At 38.7% G+C, this 22,931-nt stretch overlaps 1 protein-coding gene across 1 annotated transcript in view; it reads left to right on the top strand.

Annotated features, from left to right (window-relative positions):
* LOC136867011 (general transcription factor 3C polypeptide 6) overlaps positions 1-21,236 on the top strand; it is a 30,321-nt gene extending 9,085 nt beyond the window's left edge. The window contains exons 2-3 of the mRNA XM_067144109.2: positions 14,326-14,516; positions 19,967-21,236. Coding sequence (XP_067000210.2) covers positions 14,355-14,516; positions 19,967-20,698 — 894 coding nt within the window. The 5' untranslated portion in view covers positions 14,326-14,354 and the 3' untranslated portion in view covers positions 20,699-21,236. The remainder of the gene's footprint in view (positions 1-14,325; positions 14,517-19,966) is intronic.
* Positions 21,237-22,931: the final 1,695 nt, after the last annotated feature.

Below are 22,931 nucleotides of genomic sequence, written 5' to 3'. Positions count from 1 at the left end.
AAATGATATTAAAACAATGTGGTGGTTAATGGGTTGGTGAAATGAGACAGGATGAATACATAGTTAGCCCACTTAAAAAACTATATCTATTCATTTGAATAGTTGTTGTTAAAAGTTGCATACTCTGTTACACTACAAAATATCTGTTTGCCTTCCAGTTAAAAGATTTTTTTTTAAAAGTACGATTCCTTGACACTGTTCTAAATATTGTTGAATGTTCACTTCTTTCACTTCTTCCAGGTTGGCTGTTATTTATTTTGAGCTTACTTGATGTGTCTTAAATTGAGTTTAATGCGGAACTTTGAAGCTGATTGCCGTTCACTAATTGAGAAGGGAGCTTCATCTCAATTTCTGAAATGAAATGAGGGAAATAGGGATTTGCTTTTATAATGAAAACACGTGTCTTTACAAAGTAACTTAGTGTATAAAATGGTTCCATACCTTACTGTTGTTAAACTCCAATTCTACCGTGACCCTGGAGGAGCTACGTTTGAAGCTGCTTTACGTCTTGTATAATAATGATGTGTGTGTTCCGATGTTTGCTCCACCTTCCGGGGAGGCAAGGCTGTGGAGAGGGGAGGAGGCGTGTCGCTTACTGTCACGGCTTCGTCTTTAGAAAGGGTAGAGGGAGTGGATGTACAAAATGGCGGAGGCTCGTTCTTATTCATCCTTTTATTGTGTGTGTTGTTTATTTTGCCTAAGTTTTCAAGATTTGATAATATCCCTTCAAATATAGGGTTCCTATTGTCAGTTATATCATTCAGGTTATTGTCCTAATTACTTTTTTGTCTAAATAAACATATAGATTTTTAATATCATTTTAATTCAATTTATATTCAAATAGTTTTTAAGAGGAACAAGGTAGGCCTACTTGAAAATAATGTACTCAAAAACTCAGTGATTCACCTAAGCTATACAACAGCTGAAGATGTTCTCAAATAAGAACGAAACATGTACTGTTTATAATTAATTAATTTGCTAAAAAGCAAATAAAAAGTATCAAAAAGGTGGAAGATTTTCAGTTATTGTAAGTCTCTGTAAGTGGTATGTTCCGAGCTGTCAGTAGAGAGATGGTATGGGAGGACATCAGTAGACGAAAAAGTTTGAGTGCTGTCTTTAAAAGTAGGAAAGATCACAATATGAAGATAAAGTTGGAATTTATGAGGACAAATTGGGGCAAATATTCATTTATAGGAAGGGGAGTTAGGGACTGGAATAACTTACCAAGGGAGATGTTCAATAAATTTGCAATTTCTTTGAAATCATTTAAGAAAAGGCTAGGAAAACAACAGATAGGGAATCTGCCACCTGGGCAACTGCCCTAAATGCAGATCAGTAGTGAGTGAGTGAGTGAGTGAGTGAGTGAGTGAGTGTGGATGGATGGATGGACGGATGGACGGACGGACGGACGGACGGACGGACTGACTCCTGCGTGTCATAAGAGGCAACTGAAAAGGGGGGCTTTAATGGGGCCCAACATAGGGGGAGTATCATAATAATAATAATGACGATGATGAACTGGCAACCACAGGGCTCCTAGCTCAGACTGGCATTTCTTCCACTTACTTGTGCCTAGATCCTCACTTTCAGTTCTCCTATATGACCTTTTTGATCTACTCTTGTTATCTACCGATGTTGACGGTATTAGTTTGCAAGGCCTAGGGAATATCTCATTTTCATGGCCTTCCTGGTCTTTCCTCTATTTTTGCTGCTGTCTACATTCATCAAAGGGTTGGAAGTAGTCTATGTTTTTCTCTGACCACCAACACTATCACCACTTCTTAAATTCTTTACACAGTAGGATATTAGTCTCATCATATGCAATAAGTTTGCAATAGGATCTGTTCACCAGACGAGTTGGCCATGCTACAAATTGTTTATCACCCCCTCTCCTACCCTTCTGCCAACACCCTGATGGTGGAAGTTTTTTCGATCAACAGGACTCGAATCGGCTAGCCATGCTGTCAGACCATATAGATTTGAATCTTTAACGATCTTGGCCACCAAGCAGGCATGACAAATGTGCTGGTACTTTTGGTAGCCTCTCCTAACAAAAGTAAGTGGTACGATATCTGACATTTGCTACACAGATGTTAGTTACTGTAGATTTTAGAATTTATAGTTCAGATATGACCTAGGTCTGCTGTGTTCTGTAACAGCACAAAAATTATTCCTCTAAAAATATTTCTTCATAAAGAATGCTTAGAAAAAATTAATATGACAAGTTCCAGGAAAAATATTAATGCCAAGGCATGATGGTTGAGAAATGTTGCTTTATGTAATGTGATTTTTATGATTTTTATCTATCTTAATTTTAGCATCATGCTAGGAAACCATCCACTAGAAAGTGTGGAAAGCTTTACTTACCTCGGCAGTGTAATATCTTGAGATACACTAGCCACAAAGGAAGTGGCAAATAGAGTGCAGAAGAGCTTTCACTTTTACCAACAAGTAGGAACATTCCTCTGGGATCTCAAAGTACCAACAGAATCAAAGCTGGTGATGTTCAATCAGTACTTCATACCAATCTTAACCTATGGTATTGAAACCTGCACCCTCACTAAGAAAGACTCATTGAGGTTGCAGGCATCCAAGATGAAGTTCCTTAGGTCCACAATTCAAAAAACCAAACTGGACAAGTTGAGGAATGATGTACTTAGTAAGGAAGCTGGGATTGTTACATCATTGTTAGATTGGGTCAGCATGTCCAGACTGAGGTGGTTTGGGCATGTAATGAGGATGGAGCCAACTAGGACAGCATATGTTAACTTGGAGAGACATGTGGCAGGGAAACGGATGGTGGGAAGACCAAGAACCCACTGGATGGACATCGTAGTAAAGATGGACATTGCAGATCGGGGAAGGACACTGGAAGACGTCATTAACAGCAGATCGTATCACAATAAGACAGAATGGAAGAGGCTCGCCAACAGTACCCAGGAAACTGGAACTGTAAAATGATGATGATGATGATGATAATCTATCTTTATCTATAATAATGATCACAAACTCTTTTCCAAAATGTCTGCAAACACTTTGTCTGGTATAAATATTGGAGAGGAACAAAGACGACAAAACATTACTATCCAGCCCTCAAGATTAATACCTGCAGGATGCACACGCATCTGTCTGTCTTCTGTTTATTTTTTTTGGATGATGTGACAGCGCACTATTCAAGGCTACCAACTGAGGAAGTAGTGACAAGACCATTGGTCTGGATTGTTAGGCCTGGCTAATGACAAAATTATTGATCTGGATTGGTTAGGTCTGACTAGTGACAAGACCATTGGTTTGGATTGGTTAGGTCTGGATAGTGACAAAAACAATTTGTCTGGATTGGTTAGGTCCGGCTAGTTACAAGACCATTGGGATGGGGCAAGCAAATTGGGGTCTGGAGGCAAAAGCGTCCAGGTTAAGACCGTGAAGGCTCATCCCTTAGGGCGACAGCAACGCGTTCTACATTCACAAAATGATGAAAAGATAAATTAATGGAGTATGGCTTGGAGTGACAGCAGTGCATTCTACATTCGACAGTGGCCAAAACATCAATTAAGTATCCTAAGACAGTAGTTTATTCATTAGCTCTGTTGGTTATTGATATTGGTTTTGTGTGGAAGCTGTGTTGTAAATATAGAATTTTTCTTCTGCATGGGTTGGTGATGAAATCTATGTGTATTGATTTCGGAGAATGCTGAACTTATGGGCAATATGAATGAACACATCTCCCCTGTACAAGCAATACCAGGTTAAGATATGCATCATGTTAAATAACATTATAATGAAATATAGTAAAATTTTACCATCAAATCATATACGGTATAAAGACAGAAACGTGAATAGGATAAACACAATGTCAGATCAGTGTGGGAAGAAGAAGCAACAGAAAGAGGAGACAAGGACAAACATGAAAACTCAAAGGGATAAAGGATAATCTCCACAATCCATAACGTTGCCATCTTTGAATAGATGAGCTCTCCTTATCCCTCACAGTTCTTCTACATCCATTTCTTCTGAAGCCCCTGACAAGCTCATCTCTGCTTCACATCTTCATTGGGAGTGAGGGCTTAAACACTCATTGAGGAGCCATTTTGAGAGATCATCAACTTCCATGTCAGAGGTGTAGGATTAGGAGAAAAATGGATAAATACATAAAAGGGAAAGATACAATGATGATAAATTTACATTTCTTCTTGTTTCCTTGTGTGTATTTGAAACAAATCGTGAAAGAAAACAGCCACAACAACCACCCATCTGACACAGTAGGTTGATTATTAAGGAAACAAAGAAAAACTACACCTGAAAACAGATACATGTTCCTCAATTATGTGAACAAGAACACACAAAAGATAGCTAACATTTTGCCAAAAGCTAGGATCAAGCAACATACTACAGAGGCACATCAGCAGATGCATCCTAAACAAAGAAAACCTTTCCTCAAATGTCAAGAACCAAACTGCATCACTACATATATAGGTCAAACAAAACACAACTTCCACACCAGATACAAAGAACATAAAATTGCTGTTAGATACAATCAGCGTTCAGTCTTTAGAAAATATTTATATGATAACTACCACCATTTCATATACATCAACACAGATCTTAAAATTTTACACATCAAAAATGAAAGGAAATCATTAAACACAAAGAAGGCAATAGAAATACACATTGCAAAAAAATCCAAACAAGCCAACCTCAATGACCACACACCTAAAAATTCCTACCCCCACTACTAAATTTATTCAAATTTTGATAAAACCTATCTGTACTAAATTTTGTGAATATAGTCAATGGCTTACCACTTGAGACCGTTTTGTAGGCTATTATTTTGTCGCTGAAGAAAAATCATACAAAATACACTTTATTTATTGCTGCATATCAGTTTCTTTCAAAAAGTAGCATCATGCATTCATTTTTGAATACACGTAAAGACAAGTAGACTATAACCACATAGCAGTTCGTCATCTCTGCTGAACAGAGTTGTCCCCTGCTCCGCCTTCTGCTACAGACGTGTTTGTGTTAGCAAGCCGCAGTCGAGGCCAGTGACTTGAAATCAATCTAGGCTCAGGTGCTGGAGATAATGGATGTGAACTCAGAGCTGATTTTAAGTTAAATACAGAAAACTTTCACAAATCTACTGAAGTGTCATTAACGGACTTCAACATTCATATTATTTGTCACACATCTTCATAATATTACCCATTCACAAATATTGACAAGTTTACACAACATAAACAATATTATACACATGTATATTTGACACCATATAGGCGACTTGCGCGTCTGTGAGGATGAAGCCCTATCTAAGATGAAATCTAATGTTGAAAACATCTCAAACACCCAGCTCCGAGCCATAGGAATTAACTAATGAAAGTTAAAATAACCAGCCCGACTGGGAATCAAGCCCCGGGCTCCCTAGAACCAAACCCAGCTTCCTAAATATTTAGCCATGGAGCCGGACGGTGATTTGATAGGATCTGAGGATGTTTCTGAAGAACAAAACATGTCATTCTGTTACTAATACATTATTTTACAGGTGTGTTATATTCTAAGTGTTATATTTTGTGTTATGATAGACTGGAAAAACTTGTAAGTTATATAAACTAACCAGCCCATTAAAATTTCATTAGGCAACCCCTAAATAGTTTTCAAAAACAATTTAACTTATGATGATAATAATAATAATAATAATAATAATAATAATAATAATAATAATAATAATAATAATAATAATAATAATAATAATAATAATAAGAAGAAGAAGAAGAAGAAGAAGAAGAAGAAGAAGAAGAAGACTATAACAATGGTAGCTCAGTCTGAATGAACTGAAATGTCAAGTACCAAACTGTGACATCACATATATAGGCCAAGCAAAACTAAATTTCCACACCAGATTTAAATTTTGAAATTTAAATAATCACCTTTTTAAAATAATAATAATAATAATAATAATAATAATAATAATAATAATAAACTACAAGTTCATAGGCGTAGGGATGTGGCGACCGCGTAGCCCAGTGGGTAACCACTGCAATCAGCCATCCGAGTATTGGTGGGAAAACCATACCTATTTAGAGTAGGAAGAAATGCCTACTCTTAGCCAGAAAACATCATGATGCCCTCCAAGGCTCTCAACCTTGGTAGTATTTTGGTCAGTGTGAAATATCACTGACCCCAATCTACAGTTTTTCAACTGTCCAAAGCATCGAGGAAAGTTTAGCATAAGCTACTACCCCAGGTGGTAACCAATCCAACGTCACCTACAGTGAAGCATGCAGGCCTTTGGATTCTGGGGAGCCTGCGCCGACATGCATGGAGACATCGGAGACTACAGGAATGATCAGACACAAACGCTGGAACTTTTTTGTTACTTTCAGTGCAAACTCCTTTCTCAAGACCAGCAAACTGAAACAGGTCACTGATGCCTTGTCCCAATATCAGATATTGATTGCTGCAATTCAGGTAACAAGATTCACGGACGAACATTGCTTCGAGTCACAAGGTTATAGAATCTTCAGATGCAAGACGGTAAACATGTAGTAAAAACCATCCCACACTTAGGCACAAGATTTATTGTCAACAGCAAGATTTTGGATTTGATTGTGGACTTCACCTCCCCTAACAGCCGAGTCTCTACTCTTTCTTGGTGTACAAATAGAGTTTGCACAATGGTGAACATACATGCGCCGATCAATTAGGCGAATAAGAAGGACCCGGAAGGAACAGACACATTCTGGGAGGAGCTAGAAGATATCCTCTCAAAGATACTTGACAAACATACCATCATTCTACTTGGCAGTTTGTCATCTTTTAACTTTTTTGTATCTTACAAATTCTTCTTTCACCAGAATGAATACTCCCCCTCCTACCGTTCCTATCTCTACGATACACACTCCAGTTCTGTGAGAATATTTCTGCATCGTATATATCTATTAAATTACTTAATTCTGTACCTTTCTTTACAATACTTCTACAATTGAGCACTAACATTTTTATGTCATCCCTACTCGACTTCTAGTTCCCTGTACCCTTATCACTACTCGCTAGGCCACCCCATTTCCCTGAATGTACCTCCCTACAACCCTTCTAAATAAATTTCCTAACTTACATGTACCACTGTGGTTTAAGTGAAGGCCATCTGAGTGCAGATCCCTATCTCCTACGCACCCATTAGGATCTAGAAATCTCACTCCCAGTTTCCCACATACCCATTCCATAATCTCATTTAAATCCCCAGTCACCTTCCAGTCAGTATCCCTCTTACACAGTATTCTACTGATAACAACCTCCACTTCCTTAAACTACACCCGTGCTGCATTTACCAGGTCCCACACATCCCCAACTATGTTGTACTTATACCTGCTGGTCTTACGTTGTTAGTACCAAAACACTACCACCTTCTCCTTCTCCTTCCCACTCCCCCCTCCCCCCCTCCTACTCTTCTTCTTTTCTGAACATGCTCAACCTAATTCCTGGATAACACTCTACCCTGGTTCCCTTTCCTCCACACACTTTCCCCACATGTCTGACAACGGAATCCCCCATGACCAGAGCCTCAACCTTATTTGATCCCCTCCCCTCCTGGTCAGTCCTTCCTGACAGCTGCAGAAGTTACTTCCTCCTCCCTTTTCTCCTTCCCATGACCCGGTTCCACCTGTTTTTTCTTATCCACTACTCCACATTTCCCTTCCTCCTATTTCCATACTTCCCTCAATTGTTCTACCTGCAGTGACTTGTACCAATTTCTCACAGACACCTGTCCTGAATTCTGGTCCTGAATAGAGCCCTTAACCTGCAATCTCCTTCCCCTTAAAACATTAGACCACCTGTTTTCTACAATTCCCTCCTTTCCTTCCCAGCCCACTTTTTCACCTACTGTATCCTGTACATTTTTTGAGGGAGGCCTACTTTCCTTCCCGTCCTCTGAGAGAATCCTCTCTCTCAAACTCTCCAACTCCTCCCTCATACTCCTTAATGCCTGGCCACACCCACAGTTTCTACACTTGCACCCCTTAGCCATTCTTTACGGAATAACGAAAAGGAAAGAAAAATATAAAACCTTATTCTGTTCAAAATAAAAATGAAAGGTGTAAACCCCCCACCTTTTACAGAAGAGTGCACATAATAAACATATAAAACAAAGTAATGATGATGTAATAATCCAAAATAACAAATATTCAGGACCGATGACATACCATGAAAAACATTTTAAATTTCAACAACATACATATGGCTACGCAGGGTTACCAACATGACAACTAAAGGAAGGATATAGGAAGCAGGCCGGGAAACCCTACAGAGGACAAGATCTAACGTGACGTTGTAGGGAAAGAAACATGAGAGCATTAAGCCTTTAGTCTGGTTTACTCACAATAAAGAATTTTAACAAGGTATTAAAACACCAATTAAAAGGGTAACATTATAAATTAAGAAAAAGGTTAAATCGAACCACAAGGTTCCTATCGGTGGTTCTTCGGAAAATAAAATATCAACACAATATTACAATTACATTTAAGAAGGTGAGCATAACTTCAACGATGACATTTACAAGGAAAATTTAACAGGGTATATGACATAATTTCAACCATCTTACAAGGCAAATAGAAAAGAGTTTACAAAGAAAGTAACAACGGAAATCTGAATTTAGCGCAGAGGCCTTTAGAGGTGCAGTCCTCTCCTAATACACATCAGGGAGGGACGCATAGCTCAACAGGTGTACACTAAATTGATGCTGCATTACTGGAGGCAACCCAAATAGAAAAATTTACATTTACACAAAAGGTTAATAAAAGGAATTGCCTCCAAAACAAAGGTTATGCCTAGCTGACAAACTAAGGCATTACAAAATCAAAATTGTGAAAACAAGGGTCTAAGGTAAACTCCGAACAAATGAATTTACATATTAATTTAACATTCGAGAAAAGAAAACATGCTTACCCCGGGATGACTGGAGCCGCTGAGCGGACCCCCTTACAAGGTGCGTCCGATCGTTAAGATGTACGAAAACCAAAGACGCGGAACAGAGCTCTGCTACTACCGAGTAGCCAAAGGCCAGAAATTGAGAAACACTCAAACAGCCAATCAGGGAAGCTACCTATGATTCGACCCAAAGTTTTCATCAATAAAATTTATCGTTATTTTTGCCAATAGGATTACAGCACCATATATGGTAATGTGAGAAACATATTCTAGAGGTTTCGATTGCGAAACTCAGCGATTTGGTGATCGAAGCCTCCACGTGGCAACTACAGTGTGATACAAAAAATGGGTTACAACATGTACACTACTGGAGATCTCCAGTACCACAATCAGTGTCCAGTGTCTCTTTTCTTTTAACACTCCCTTATTAAATAAATATAATTATCTCTTCAGTGAGTCCTGAAAATTCTTTAAATCTCCAAAATTTTACAACAAATAAAACACATAAAAATTAACATTAAAAAAAGCAACAAAAAACAAATATTTAATTGAATTCTTTGGAAATGTCTGAGTTCCTTAGTTTCCATCCACGTTATTAATTTCTCACCACCGGCGACATCCTCCACCGCCAAATCTTGAGCTCTGTTTGATAATAAATTTAGAAAAACACTTTACATTAAATGGCAGTTTTAACTGGAGGTCTGAACTTTGTGAAAACACGCTGATACCAACACATATCACCCATATCTTGATGCAACTTTTACTAAGAGTATCTTGGAAGCAGAATTTCCTAAGCTCGATCACAGGAATTGCTGTCCACAGGATTGCTGACATCGGCCGCCTACCAATGCGGTTTCCCTTTTCAGTCCCACCAGGGTCTCCAATGAAGCTTCATATAATTCACTCGAATAGTGTACTCACAGTGAACATGTAGTAAGACATGGTGCAGTACTGGGCAACTGCCACCACAAGGTATACTGCACTCTCAGATTGGATGCAAACAGGTCAGAAATTCATAGTGCCCCTTCCAACAGGGACGACAGGTTCCCTGTTTGGACCAGGTTATTGTGATCACTAGAACAGAGATCAATCCGCAGCAGAAAAGGAAAGGATTACAGGAAAAGCCATAGGCTCGGCTATGCAGAAGAGTCTTTTGAGAAACGTAGACTGAAGGGTAGTTTTCTGTTTTTTTTTTTTTTTTTTTTTTTTTTAACAACTATTGATACATAACAGGAATTGTTAAAATTCTGTGCGAGAAGGATAACCTCACCCCAAACATCTTTGGGAACTCCAAGCCCCCAGGTCAAGCATGTTTAAAAATTTACCAAACATAACAGACCAAACAAAATTAGGAAAGTTTACTGGAGTTTACCTTAATACCAGAAATTTTTACAAGGGATCCCTAGTTATGACATTGAATGAAAATCTTAACCTCAAGGACATACTAAATTATACCTACCCTGGTCTCAAACGATCATACTTATTTCAACTACAATCCCATATAAATAGTAAAAAAATTACTGTTTGAATTCTTAATAGCCCAGAATAAGCAAATAAACAAAACAAATAAAAGGAAAAATTTAGGATGTTGCAAGAGAACTCAACGTTAGCTTGCAACCATATTCAATGATTTGTGGTTAGCAACTCACTATTCATCTACCATGTCGTGTACTCATAAAAATATTAACACAGATAACTCACCTTACGGTACGTATTACGTGTCACACCAGTCAAATTGAAGTGCAGTTAAGCCAGGAATACCAAATTGAAATCACATTACTTTACCAATGAACAGAAAATCCCAAACGAAACGGTGAAAATAATTCAAGAGTGCGCATATAGAAATCCAACTCACTGATATAAGAAATAAAAAGGCACAAGTACAACCATCATACCGGGGATTACCAGATAACCGCACGACACACAAAACTACCAAGCTCATCTGTCCTCCAACATACACACAGACAACATCACCAACCCACCAAAACACAAGTGCGACGATCCCTGAATCAGCATAACCAACGAATGGCAAAAGGCACAAATGGCCTCAACACTGACTCTCCATCACACAACATCACAAAAACACAGTACACACACAAACACCAAAAACACCCGTGCGATGACACATCAAGAAGTACTCACAATAGGAAAAGGATAGAACATCAAAACATGACCTCAAGTACACTTAAACTTATCACAAGACAATGAGACTCTTAGGGCCAATATTGTGCTCCCAGGAGAGGAATGGCCTCTCAGCACCTTAAGCCCTAAGTCTCAGTACACACAGACATGCCTTCCCAAGGCACCCAAGACAAACACACAAGTATTTGCAAACTGGTAGGATAGATACGGCATGGCTACTCAAATTTTGAACCTTACTCAGTCTACAGAATCCCATACATCCACAAATTGAGTAAGTAAATTTAGAAGACATGAAACCCATAATGCAAGAAATTCTTAACATAGAGAAAATCAAATAAAACCAAATAAGCAGGAAAATTAATTGTAGAACTCTTCCTAAATCGTAACACCTACAAAATATTACTGCAAGGTTTTGATGATGAAATCAAAATAACTAAAACAAATCTTAATGACCCGCAAACCAACAATCAATTTAACCGAAATTAATATTTCAGCATGATGACACCGAAATGAAAGTTTGGAGAAAATCTTCCTAGTAATCATTCTTACAATCACAAGGGACATTGTTTTCCATATAGGCACCTAATACCAAGAAAAGATTACGAGGAAGCTCATACCAGATGCACCAGATTTCAAACATGTCACGAGCACAAGTGTAGATCCGTAACCTGTCAAAATTTGCCCAAAATGGCCTCAACGTACCACTGGTCTATGAATATGGTAGCACGTTTCACCCTACAAGACTGTCACAGTCAATGTAGACCCTCCACAGCAAGTATAGGAACACACGGGTAAATAAATATACATGACAAGGAAACAGACACTTACACGATGGAAAAGCAAAAAAAGACAAACTAGGAAACTTTCACACAGATTAAGAGATCCAATCCCCTCTAATCTGCTTGGCAAATTTAGCAACTAGCTGGAAACCGTCCCCAAATAGTCCCATACCTACCTGGATACGAACCCAGATCCAGCAACAGACCAAAAACAACACCACATGACCAGAAATTTAAGTATATACCGAGCTAAAACAACACCAAAATAATTTTAGAAGATCACACATGTGGAATACAGCCAAATAAAACACCATAGGCAACAAGAAACCAAATTTTGAAAATACTTTGCTAAAACACAAGATTTGTGAACAGGAAAAACACCCGAAGAAATAGACGAAGATTTACGAACATTGACCTCAAAATTATTGCCAAAAATTTACGAAAACAAAATTTCAGAAATTTTGTTGTTCTCTGTTTAAAGATTTTGTAGAAACTTCTTGTCTTGTTTTCAGTAAAGTCCTCATCTATTTGAATAAGCATCTGTTTTCGTAGGTCTTTTTAATATTCTTGATATTTTTATTGGCCATCTTTCTGATATTCAAGAATTTTTGTCCTTTGCTTTGCGTTCATTGCGACTGCCATTTGTGCCATGCTTCCTTCCTGTGTTTCAATAGATTGTCACATTCTTCCGACCACCAAGCATGTTTTTTGACTTTTGTTATAAGGGCTAATTGTTCGGCTTTTGATAATTTTCTCCGGGTCATAATTTACTTGTGTGCTTAAGGACATTGTCTCTCCTTCTGGGGATGATTTTGATCTTTATTTTTGACAGGTAATGGTTTGAGTCTAAATTGGCTCCCCTGAGGACTTTGACATTTTTATCTCCATACTGAACTTCCGTCTAATGAAATTTCCCCAAGTTAGGGTTTGGTGAGATCCACATTTTTTTGTTTTCTAGGAAGCTTTTTAAAAGCTGTGGATTTCAGTATCATACCATGGGCTTGGCCCAACTCTCAAGTCTGACACCATATGCACTAGGTATTTCCTGGCAACATGTTGATACTTTCTCTCTTTCCCTATCGGGGCGTAATGACTCTTTGACCATTTTTTCCCTTGTATATCCTGAACCTTTCATCTACATATCACCGAGCTCGATAGCTGCAGTCGCTTAAGTGCGGCCAGTATCCAGTATTCGGGAGATAGTAGGTTCGAACCCCACTGTCGGCAGCCCTGAAAATGGTTTTCCGTGGTTTCCCATTTTCACACCAGGCAAATGCTGGGGCTGTACCTTAATTAAGGCCATGGCCGCTTCCTTCCCACTCCCTGCCCTTCCCTGTCCCATCATCGCCATAAGACCTATCTGTGTCGGCGCGACGCAGAGCATCTAGCAAAAAAAAAAAATCATCTATATATCTGGTCTACTGAAGTGCCGTTATGATAATTCAGCGATTTCTGAGAATGTTTTTAAGGTGTTTTAACTTTCCAGTTTTAAGAAGAGAATTAGCATTGAAGGTGGCTATGAAATTCAGGTATATGCATTTAATTTTGTTTGAGGTTCGAAGACACTCCAACTCGTCTCTGTGTAACACTACAGACTCCCCAGAATCTGAATGTCTGCTTGTGCACAACGGTGCACCAGAGGTAATTTGTTTCACATTGCACTTTCCTATGAATGATAAGCATGAGATTGGGGTAACTACTTGAGTCATCAGTTTACAACCAAGGTTGTGAGCCCCGCAGGTTTCTTCCAGCCGCCCCTAACCTGGGGTACAGACGCTGACCTAAGGCTGCCCAATCTGGGAACAAACACCTGGGTAATTTTATGTTATTCAACCAAGATTTGATTCTTGGAGGTAGCTCATCCGCCCTCACTGCCTTTGGGAGATTCTTCCCATCATCCGCCATTGAGACCATTAACCAGTTTTCACCTAGCATAGGCAAGGTTTTCCCCTTCCGCCATCTCCACCGTACCGAAGGTCATCTTCTCCCCCATAGTTGCCGTTGAGGACTTCACCCATAACCCAGGCTAAGGGCCCTCCATATTTATGACCCCTGGAGAGAGGATGTCCCAGTATTTTAAAGCCCCCAGAAATTGGTCTACCCGTTGGTCTGCGGGTTGTATTGGGTATTTCAACCAGCCCTACATACTGTAGGGCCCCCCCTATCTGCCACCTGGAGATGCACTCTGTAGGGGTCGGGTTCCCCTGGTTATTTTCGGAACTTAACCTTACGCACAAAGGCTGAGGATGTTTGCAGAGATTGATTGATTGATTGATTGATTGATTGATTGATTGATTGATTGATTGATTTATTTATTTATTTATTTATTTATTTATTTATTTATTTATTTATTTATTTATTTATTTATTTATTTATTTATTTATTTATTTATTTATTTGTTTGTTTGTTTGTTTGTTTGTTTGTTTAAAAATGAAACTGCAGTCTTCACATAGACAACTTTGAAATTATTTTTATTTTGTTACAGTCTAGAGTGCAGCACAAATAGAAGTTACAATGCCAGGGAGTGGTGAGGATGAGGATGTAGAGGAAGAAGAATACTTGGTCCATGTTGAGTTTGACGGACTTTTGGATTCAAACATATTAAACAGGCCAAATGTTTTCTTCAAACTTATTGGTGTAGATACTGACAAGCCAGTGATGCAGATTGAAGAGCAGGTTAGTCGCCTCACTAAATTAGCCCTTCACTAATTGTAATTGCAAACATATACAAAACATATCATTAAAACATTTACGCAAGGGTCTACTGTCGGTAAGGTTAACCTCTCAGTTTTTTTCAGATTCATTTAAGAAAAATGAAAAGTAATGAGGTATTGGAATTTTTTGTTGACTTGAAAATAAAAAAAATTATATTTACAAGTAAACTGTTAATATACTCATGTATTAGGGGATGGCTAAGAAAGACGTTTTAATTTCCAACAAGATCTCTGAAAAGAAAAATTACACTATATTTTGTAAGATGATGCTTATTTGGAAAGAATGTTATTGTATGTAGAAAAAAAAATACAGTCAACATTTACACATAACATCCAGAACAATTGAAGAATATAGTTTGAAAAATCAGCATAATTCATGGTCATACCAATTAACATTAAAACAATATCCACCTGTTCCTTACAGACAAAATTGATTTTCATAATAATTCTTTCAATTTCAAAAGCCTTACCAGAAAAAAATTGAGAAATTAAAAAATTCACATGTTCACTTTGCAGTTTGCTCCTTAATTCACAATTATTTTGCAGTAATATTAACATTGTATGATTTTGTATGAAGTGTGTTGTTTTTTGGAAGTTTATTTTCAATGTATAATATAAAAAGTTGTGTACATTTAAACATGAAGCAACTGATTTTAATATCAGTTCACAAAATTTGATGCTGTGAAAATTATTAATCCTGTGGTATAAGCATATAGTTTGGACATTCCGCTGTCAAAATTGCTTCATGATAAATTTTTAAGCACTTTACGTGTTTTCTACTCTCCAGTCTGATCATACAGTTGCTCCACAAATTCAAGGAACATACATATTGCCATCATATTCTTTTTCTGGAGAAATTCAACAGGCAGAAAAATTTTTCGTTGTCAGAATATACTATTATAAAGATATTCAGTTTCAAATTGAAGATATATATTGCAGAAACAGCTGCTTAACATGTTCACTGCTGCCTTAATTTAACCTATGAAATGCCCGCGGAGCCAATACGTTTTTCTTTTCTTTCCTTTAGTTAGAAGATAGAAGATGGTAGTTTTAACATTACAAGTGAAGTTTTTACACATACACACGAAAAATCATCCATGACATACATGTGCTGGTGTCCTGTGTAACAATAATATGATGCTTTCATAGTTAAATGAAATCTTATGTAATTAGAATGGCTTTAAAAATTACCATTATGTTATACTATTCCACCTACCATGATTCTATATGGATATCATGTAAGGTGAATAAAATCTAAATATTATAACATTTTCAACTTAAGATTGAGGGCAGCCAAAGCAGTTATAACTCTCTTGTACCTAAATTTGTCTATAGTGTGTGTGTGTGTTTTTTTCTAATGCCCAGGCATTTGCATATGAGTCTATTGTAGCAATATAACTGGTCCGTTATTGGACATAATAAATTTTCCAGCTAACTCATTCCTGTTTGCCAGCGTTTCGCCCCCGTATGCTAGGTTGGGCTAATCAGTTGGTACCTAGCACACCTACCAAGACGCATGGCTAGTGCATACTGTGGGGGCCACTGCGTAGGCTACTTGAAGCCACCGGCAGTGCCAATGCACTAGAGAGATTCCCTCCACAGTATGCACTAGCCATGCATCTTGGTAGGTGTGTTAGGTACCAACTGACAAGCCCAACCTAGCACACGGGGGCAAAACGCTGGCAAACAGAAATGAGTTAGCTGGAAAATTTATAATGTCCAATAACAGACCAGTTATATTGGTATTATAAATTTACTCATTCAGGACAAATATTTAAGATTCCCTATGGGAATCAACATCTATATCATCTGATGGCCAAGCAGGCATCAATTTTTGGTAGTGAGACAAAGTCTCTCATAGTGCATTGGCACTGCCGGTGGCTTCAAGTAGCCTACGCAGTGGCCTCCACAATATGCACTAGCCATGCGTCTTGGTAGGTGTGCTAGGTACCAACTGACGAGCCCAACCTCGCACACGGGGGCGAAACGCTGGCAGACAGGAATGAGTTAGCTGGAAAATTTATAATGTCCAATAACGGACCAGTTATATTGGTATTATAAATTTACTCATTCAAGACAAATATTTAAGATTCCCAATGGGAATCAACATCTATGTCATCAGTTATTAATTTTGCAAACATGTCTTATATAATCAGAAAGAATGTTTTCCCAAAGCTTACATGCAACACATGTCAAACTGGCTGGCTTGTAATATTCAGCTTTATATCTATCACCCTTTCCTTTGTACATGGGGGCTATTATAGCAACTCTCCATTCATTTGGTATAGCTCCTTCATGCAAACAATAATCAAATAAGTACTTCAGGTAAGGTGCTATATCACAACCCATTGTCTTTAGTATATCCCCAGAAATCTTATCATTTCCAGCTGCTTTTCTAGTTTTCAACTTTTGAATCTTATTGTAAATGTCATTGTTGTTATAGGTAAATTTTAATACTTCTTTAGAATTAGTCACCTCCTCCTTGTAACCAGCAATCTTTACATACTGCTGACTGATTATTTCTGCCTTTTGAAGATTCTCACAAACACACTCCCCTTGTTCATTAATGATTGCTGGAATGTCCTTCTTGGAACCTGTTTCTGCCTTAAAGTACCTGTACATACCCTTCCATTTTTCGCTAAAATTTGTATGACCACCAATTACGCTTCCCATCATATTATCCTTAGCTGACTTCTTTGCTAGATTCAAGTTCCTAGTTAGTTCCTTCAATTTCTCCTTACTTCCACAGCCATTTCTAACTCTATTTCTTTCCATTCTGCACCTCCCTCTTAGCCTCTTTATTTCTCTGTTATATTAAAGTTGGTCTTTCCCATTCCTCACCACCTTTAAGGGTACAAACCTGGTTTCACATTCCTCATCAATTGCTTTAAACCCATCCCAGAGTCTGTTTACATTTTTATTTATCATTTTCCACCGATTATAGTTACTTTTTTTAAAAACTCTCTCATACCTGCTTTATCAGTCATATGGTACTGCATAATAGCCCTACTTTTAAAGACTTCCTTTCTATCACATTTTTTTTTAACTACGACAAAAACAGCTACGTGATCACTAATTGCATCTATTAATTCAGTTTCTCTGTAGAGCTCATCTGGTTTTACCAGCACCACGTCCAGTTTATTCTTCCCTCTATTTGGTTCCATCACTTTCTGAATCACCTGTCTTTCCCATATTAAGTTATTTGCCATTTGTTGGTCATGATTCCTGCCGTTCGCATTACCTTCCCAATTTACATTTGGTAAATTGAGATCTCCCGCTACTAACACATTCCTTTCCATGTCGTCTCCCACATACCCGATTATCTTATCAAATAATTCTGAATCAGTGTCAGCGCTACCCTTTCCCAGTCCGTACGCTCCAAAGACATCAAGTTGCCTATTATCTTTAGAAATGAGCCTTACACCTAGAATTTCATGTTTGTCATTTTTAACTTTTTTTCGTAGCTTACAAATTCTTCTTTCACCAGAATGAATACTCCCCCTCCTACCATTCCTATCCTACCTCTACAATACACACTCCAGTTCCGTGAGAAAATTTCTGCATCCATTATATCATTTCTCAGCCATGATTCAACTCCTATTACAATATCTGATAAGTATATATCTATTGAAGTACTTAATTTTATTCCTTTCTTCACAATACTTCTACAGTTCAACACTTAACATTTTTACGTCATCCCTACTTGACTTCCAGATTCCTGTACCCTTATCACCGCTCCATAAACTACCCCGTTTCCCTGAATGTACCTTCCTATAACCCTTATAAACAAATTTCCTAACTTATACGTAACAAATTTCCTAACTTATACGTACCACTGCGGCTTAAGTGAAGGCCATCTGAGCGCAGATCCCTATCTTCTACCACCCATTATGATCTAGAATTCTCACTCACAGTATTCCACTGATAATAATCTCCGCTTTCTTAAACTTCACCCGTGCTGTATTTACCAGATCCCACACATCCCCAACAATGATGGTACTTATACTTGCTTGCCTTACGTTGTTGGTACCAACGTGAAACACTACCACCTGCTCCTTTCCCTCCTCCGTCTCTTCTACTTTCTTCAACATCATCCTCAACCTAATTCCTGGATAACACTCTACCCTGGTTCCCTTTCCTCCACACACTTTCGCCACATGTCTAACAATGGAATCCCCCATGACCAGAGCCTCAAGCCTACCCATCTCATTTGATCCCCTCCCCTCTTGGTCAGCCCATATTTCCTGACAGCTGCAGAAGCTACTTTGTCATTCCTTTTCTCCCCCCCCCACATGAACCTGTTCCACTGGTCTTTTCCTATCCTCTACTCTTTATTTCCTTTTCCTACCTTTTCCTCTCCTCCCAGTTCCATGCTTCTCAGCAACAGTTCCCTGTTCCTTATCTTCCTTCTCTTGTTCTACCTGCAGTGACTCGTACCGATTTCTCTCAGACACCTGTTCTGAATTCTGATCCTGAATAGGGCCCTTAGCCTGCAGTCACCTTCCCCTTAGAACATTCGACCACCTATCTCCTCCAAATCCCCCCCCCCTCTCCTTCCCATCCCTTTTTTATACCTACTGTATCCTATACATTATTTGAGGGAGGCCTACCTATTGTCTTCTGAGAGAATCCTGATTATCTCCCTCAAACTCTCCAACTCCTCCTCCATACTCCTTAATACCTGACAACACCCACAGTTCCTACACTTGCACTCCTTAACCATTTTTACAAAAAAAATGAAAGGAAAGAAATATTGCCTTTTCTTTACAATTTGCTTTACGTTGCACCGACATAGATAGGTCATATGGCGACGCTGGGATAGGAAAGACCTAGGAGTGGGAAGAAAACAGCTGTGGCCTTAATTAAGGTACAGCCCCAGCATTTTCCTAGTGTGAAAATGGGAAACCACGGAACACAATCTTCAGGGCTGCCGACAGTGGGGGTGAAACCTACTATCTCCCGGATGCAAGCTCACAGCTGTGCGGCCCTGACCTCATGGCCAACTCGCCTGGTGAAATATTGTCTAGAATAGTACACAAAGATCACACGACAATAAGTTAATTAATATACTACTACACTACAGTACTACTTAGTCGTACTATATTTTTGACCCAGAACACCCTAACAGGATAAAAACTGCTGTATAGATGATTTATTTTGGTAGATTTACATCTAAAGCAAAACAAATGAATCGTGGATCTCTGCATTTACTGAAGAATAGTTATACTATATATAAGGTGAAGTGTGTCTGCCATTTTCCTGGAAATTTATGTGAAATCTAACCTTAAAGTTTTGTTTGACCTGGCCTAAAGGGTTAAGGCACAGTTGGATCCTTGCTTCATATCTCCCAACATATATTCTTCTTACAACTATGTTTATTGAAATTAATGCTCCTGCTTTTCTCTTCCCCAGGTGTTTACAGGAGAGTACCGTGATGTGGTTGGGACTGCCCTGTTTTTTGAAGAGGATCCTGCCCCAAAAGTTGATGATCCTGTGTTTGGTAAAAATCATGATACTCAGTTACGGTATGTCTGTAAAACTCGAAAATCTCTGTTGATGTCACGTGTGTTTTTAAAAGCTAAAGGAAAAGACGATGATATGGAGACGATGGATGATAAACCGTCCGATGAAGATAACGGGTGTGAAAATGCCAGCAGTGATCAAGATCAGATGTGTGGTGTTGACAGACTACAAAATGTTTCAGATAAACCTGTGCAAGAGAGCTGTGACGAAGACTTTCAGTATAGTACAGGGACACTCTCATCAAAGCAGAGTGAGGGACCCAGTCGGGAGTGTTCTTCAGAGTTATCACAGGGCAGTTCTGTAGAATCTTCCATAGAGCCATTGGAAGGCACGTGTGAAAATCAAGTTAAAAGTGAAAGTGAGGGCAGCAGGGATGAGCCCAAACTACTGGATATCTCAAGATCAGCACCAAATCCCGTGGATATGGTAAGCAGTTTTGAACCAATTCCAGGACCTTCGTGGGCTCCAGATATACCAGCTTTCCAGTTGGGTGTGATGCAAGGGCAATCATATGAAAAGTCTGCAGATCATGTGTCCAGACTAATTGCAGAACAGATGACTATAGCAAGTGATATAAATTTGCAGAATGCATTGATAGACTCGGGTGAGACATCCGATTGAGTTGTATGCGACTCAAAATGATATGGCCTCAGTGCATCCTGTACTCTAGCTTTTAAAGAGTGAGGAATTTATTAATTTGTATTCTGATGAAATGTTTCATAATCAAAGTAGCAAAGTTAAATAGGGATTGTGGCTTGTTGCAAGGGACTTTTTAGCATTCACAGCAGAAATACTTACAGACAATCAGATATCAAGCTATGACCTGTGATAACATTAAGTTTCCAGAACTTTCTGTATACTCATACATTTGAGACATTTTACCACATTTTGAGAAACTTCAGCGAGTGCCAACCGAGGGTTCATTAGTCAGAATGTATGTAGTTTGCAGTTCAGTACAGTTTGAGAGAATTATTGTTTGTTCAGTGAACTGAATACAGGTGCTCATTGTTTAAGTATGGTATATTATTGCTTGTTAAGAAATGAAAATGACACTATAAAACACAACATTTTATCCATATGGACATCCTGAGGGTGAAATGCAGCCCTGTTTCTGTATGCTTTTCATTATTCTTATGTATATAAATATTGTATATCTTCATTATGTCTATCACTGTTCAGTCTCAACCTTCTGAACGTGAACTAAGCACCTCCACAGTCCTCTATATAGAACTAACTCTGTGGCCTCGTTTAGTCTCGCACCTCTTACCCTTAAATCATTAGAAACTAAATCTAACCAACATTGCCCTGGTCTCCCTCTGCTTCTCTTACCCTCCATGGCTGAGTCCACATGACCCTACCAATCATCATTAACATAATTTCTTCAATCCAGTTTGCCCTGTCCATTCAGAGATGTTCATATATGCAACACCAGTTTACATCTCTTATTTTACAGTCCTTGAAAATCTGCTTCTCCCAAACTTCACGAGGTTCTTCCCAGGAACACTGCAGTCAAAGTATGCTCAAGGAGTCCTCTGGAGATCCATTTCTTTCATGTGACCATACCATTGCAATATCTTCAGCTCTAACGTCTCCAGCAAGCTTCTTTCCAATCCAAGCTGCTGTGGGATGTCAACATTCCTTATTTTATCCATTTTTGTCTTTTGTAGACAAGAATAAGCTTTCTGTTGCTAATCTCTCAGTACAGAACACTACCTAAGTACTGGAAGTTGTCTACAATATCCATCTCCTGATCTCCAATTCTTAGATGAACAGTTGTAGATTTTCTACTCATTACCAAGCCAACTGTCTTGGTTTTGCTAATGTTAAGACCTAAGGATGTAAAAGCTCCATGCCAAAGATCTAGCATTGCTTGTACTTCTGCTTCTGTCTCACTTCATACCATTACATCATCAGCAAAAACGTACCACTAAAGCCGGTTAAAATGCACTTACTCTTATTTCCTCATTGTGACTAACCTCCTGCCACTGTTTCTACCTATTTGTACCAGCAATCATGATCATTACTTTCATGTCTGTTACTTCCATCTTGCGATTGCTCATTTCTTCCTTACAGAATACCACTGATCATTTCCTTGCTGTTGAAACCGATTGCTACGTCACTGTGCGTCATAAAACTTATCTACTTCCATCCTCGACCAGTCCTTCACATGCTGGCATGCTACAATCTGCTACAACCACCAATTTGTTCATTTGCATGTCTAACAGAAACTACAGTACGTTGCCTGCCATGGTTTTGTAATGAAAAATCCCACTCCACACTGTGTTGTTCTTCTTCTTCCTCTTTTCCCACACTGGTGGGGTTGCAAATGCAAAATGTTTCGCACATGTGAACTTCACCCTGTTTTGTGGTCGGGTGTCATTCTGGATGCCAACCCTATGTGGAAGTCTACTCTACCCTTCCTATCATGCCGGGCTGAGTGGCTCAGACGGTTAAGGTGCTGGCTTTCTGAATCATAGTTGGTAGGTTCAATCCTGGCTCATTCGGGTGATATTTGAAGGTGCTCAAATACATCAGCCCCGTGTCGGTAGATTTACTGGCACGTAAAAGAACTGTGAGATCTCCAAAAACCGTAAAAGTAGTTAGTGGGACTTAAAACAAATAACATTATTATATATACAATCCTTTATTCAAGTAAACTGACCTTCAACAGGTTTGCCATAAGACACAGGGTTGCAAGAGTTTTTTTTTACGAGTGTAAATGGTTTCTTAAAAGAAGCATGGACCCACGCTCAGCCGCCTCGACAATCGTGGCTAGGTAGCTTTCCTTGAGGGCAAACCTCTTCCACAACTTAGTCATTATCGCCGGTATGGTACCTCTTGCAACCACTAACAA

This window comes from Anabrus simplex, chromosome 3 (assembly GCF_040414725.1).
Source record: "Anabrus simplex isolate iqAnaSimp1 chromosome 3, ASM4041472v1, whole genome shotgun sequence".
Taxonomy (NCBI): Eukaryota; Metazoa; Arthropoda; class Insecta; order Orthoptera; family Tettigoniidae; genus Anabrus; species Anabrus simplex.
The sequence above is the reverse complement of the archived record's forward strand: the minus strand, read 5'-3'. Positions and strand labels throughout refer to the sequence as shown.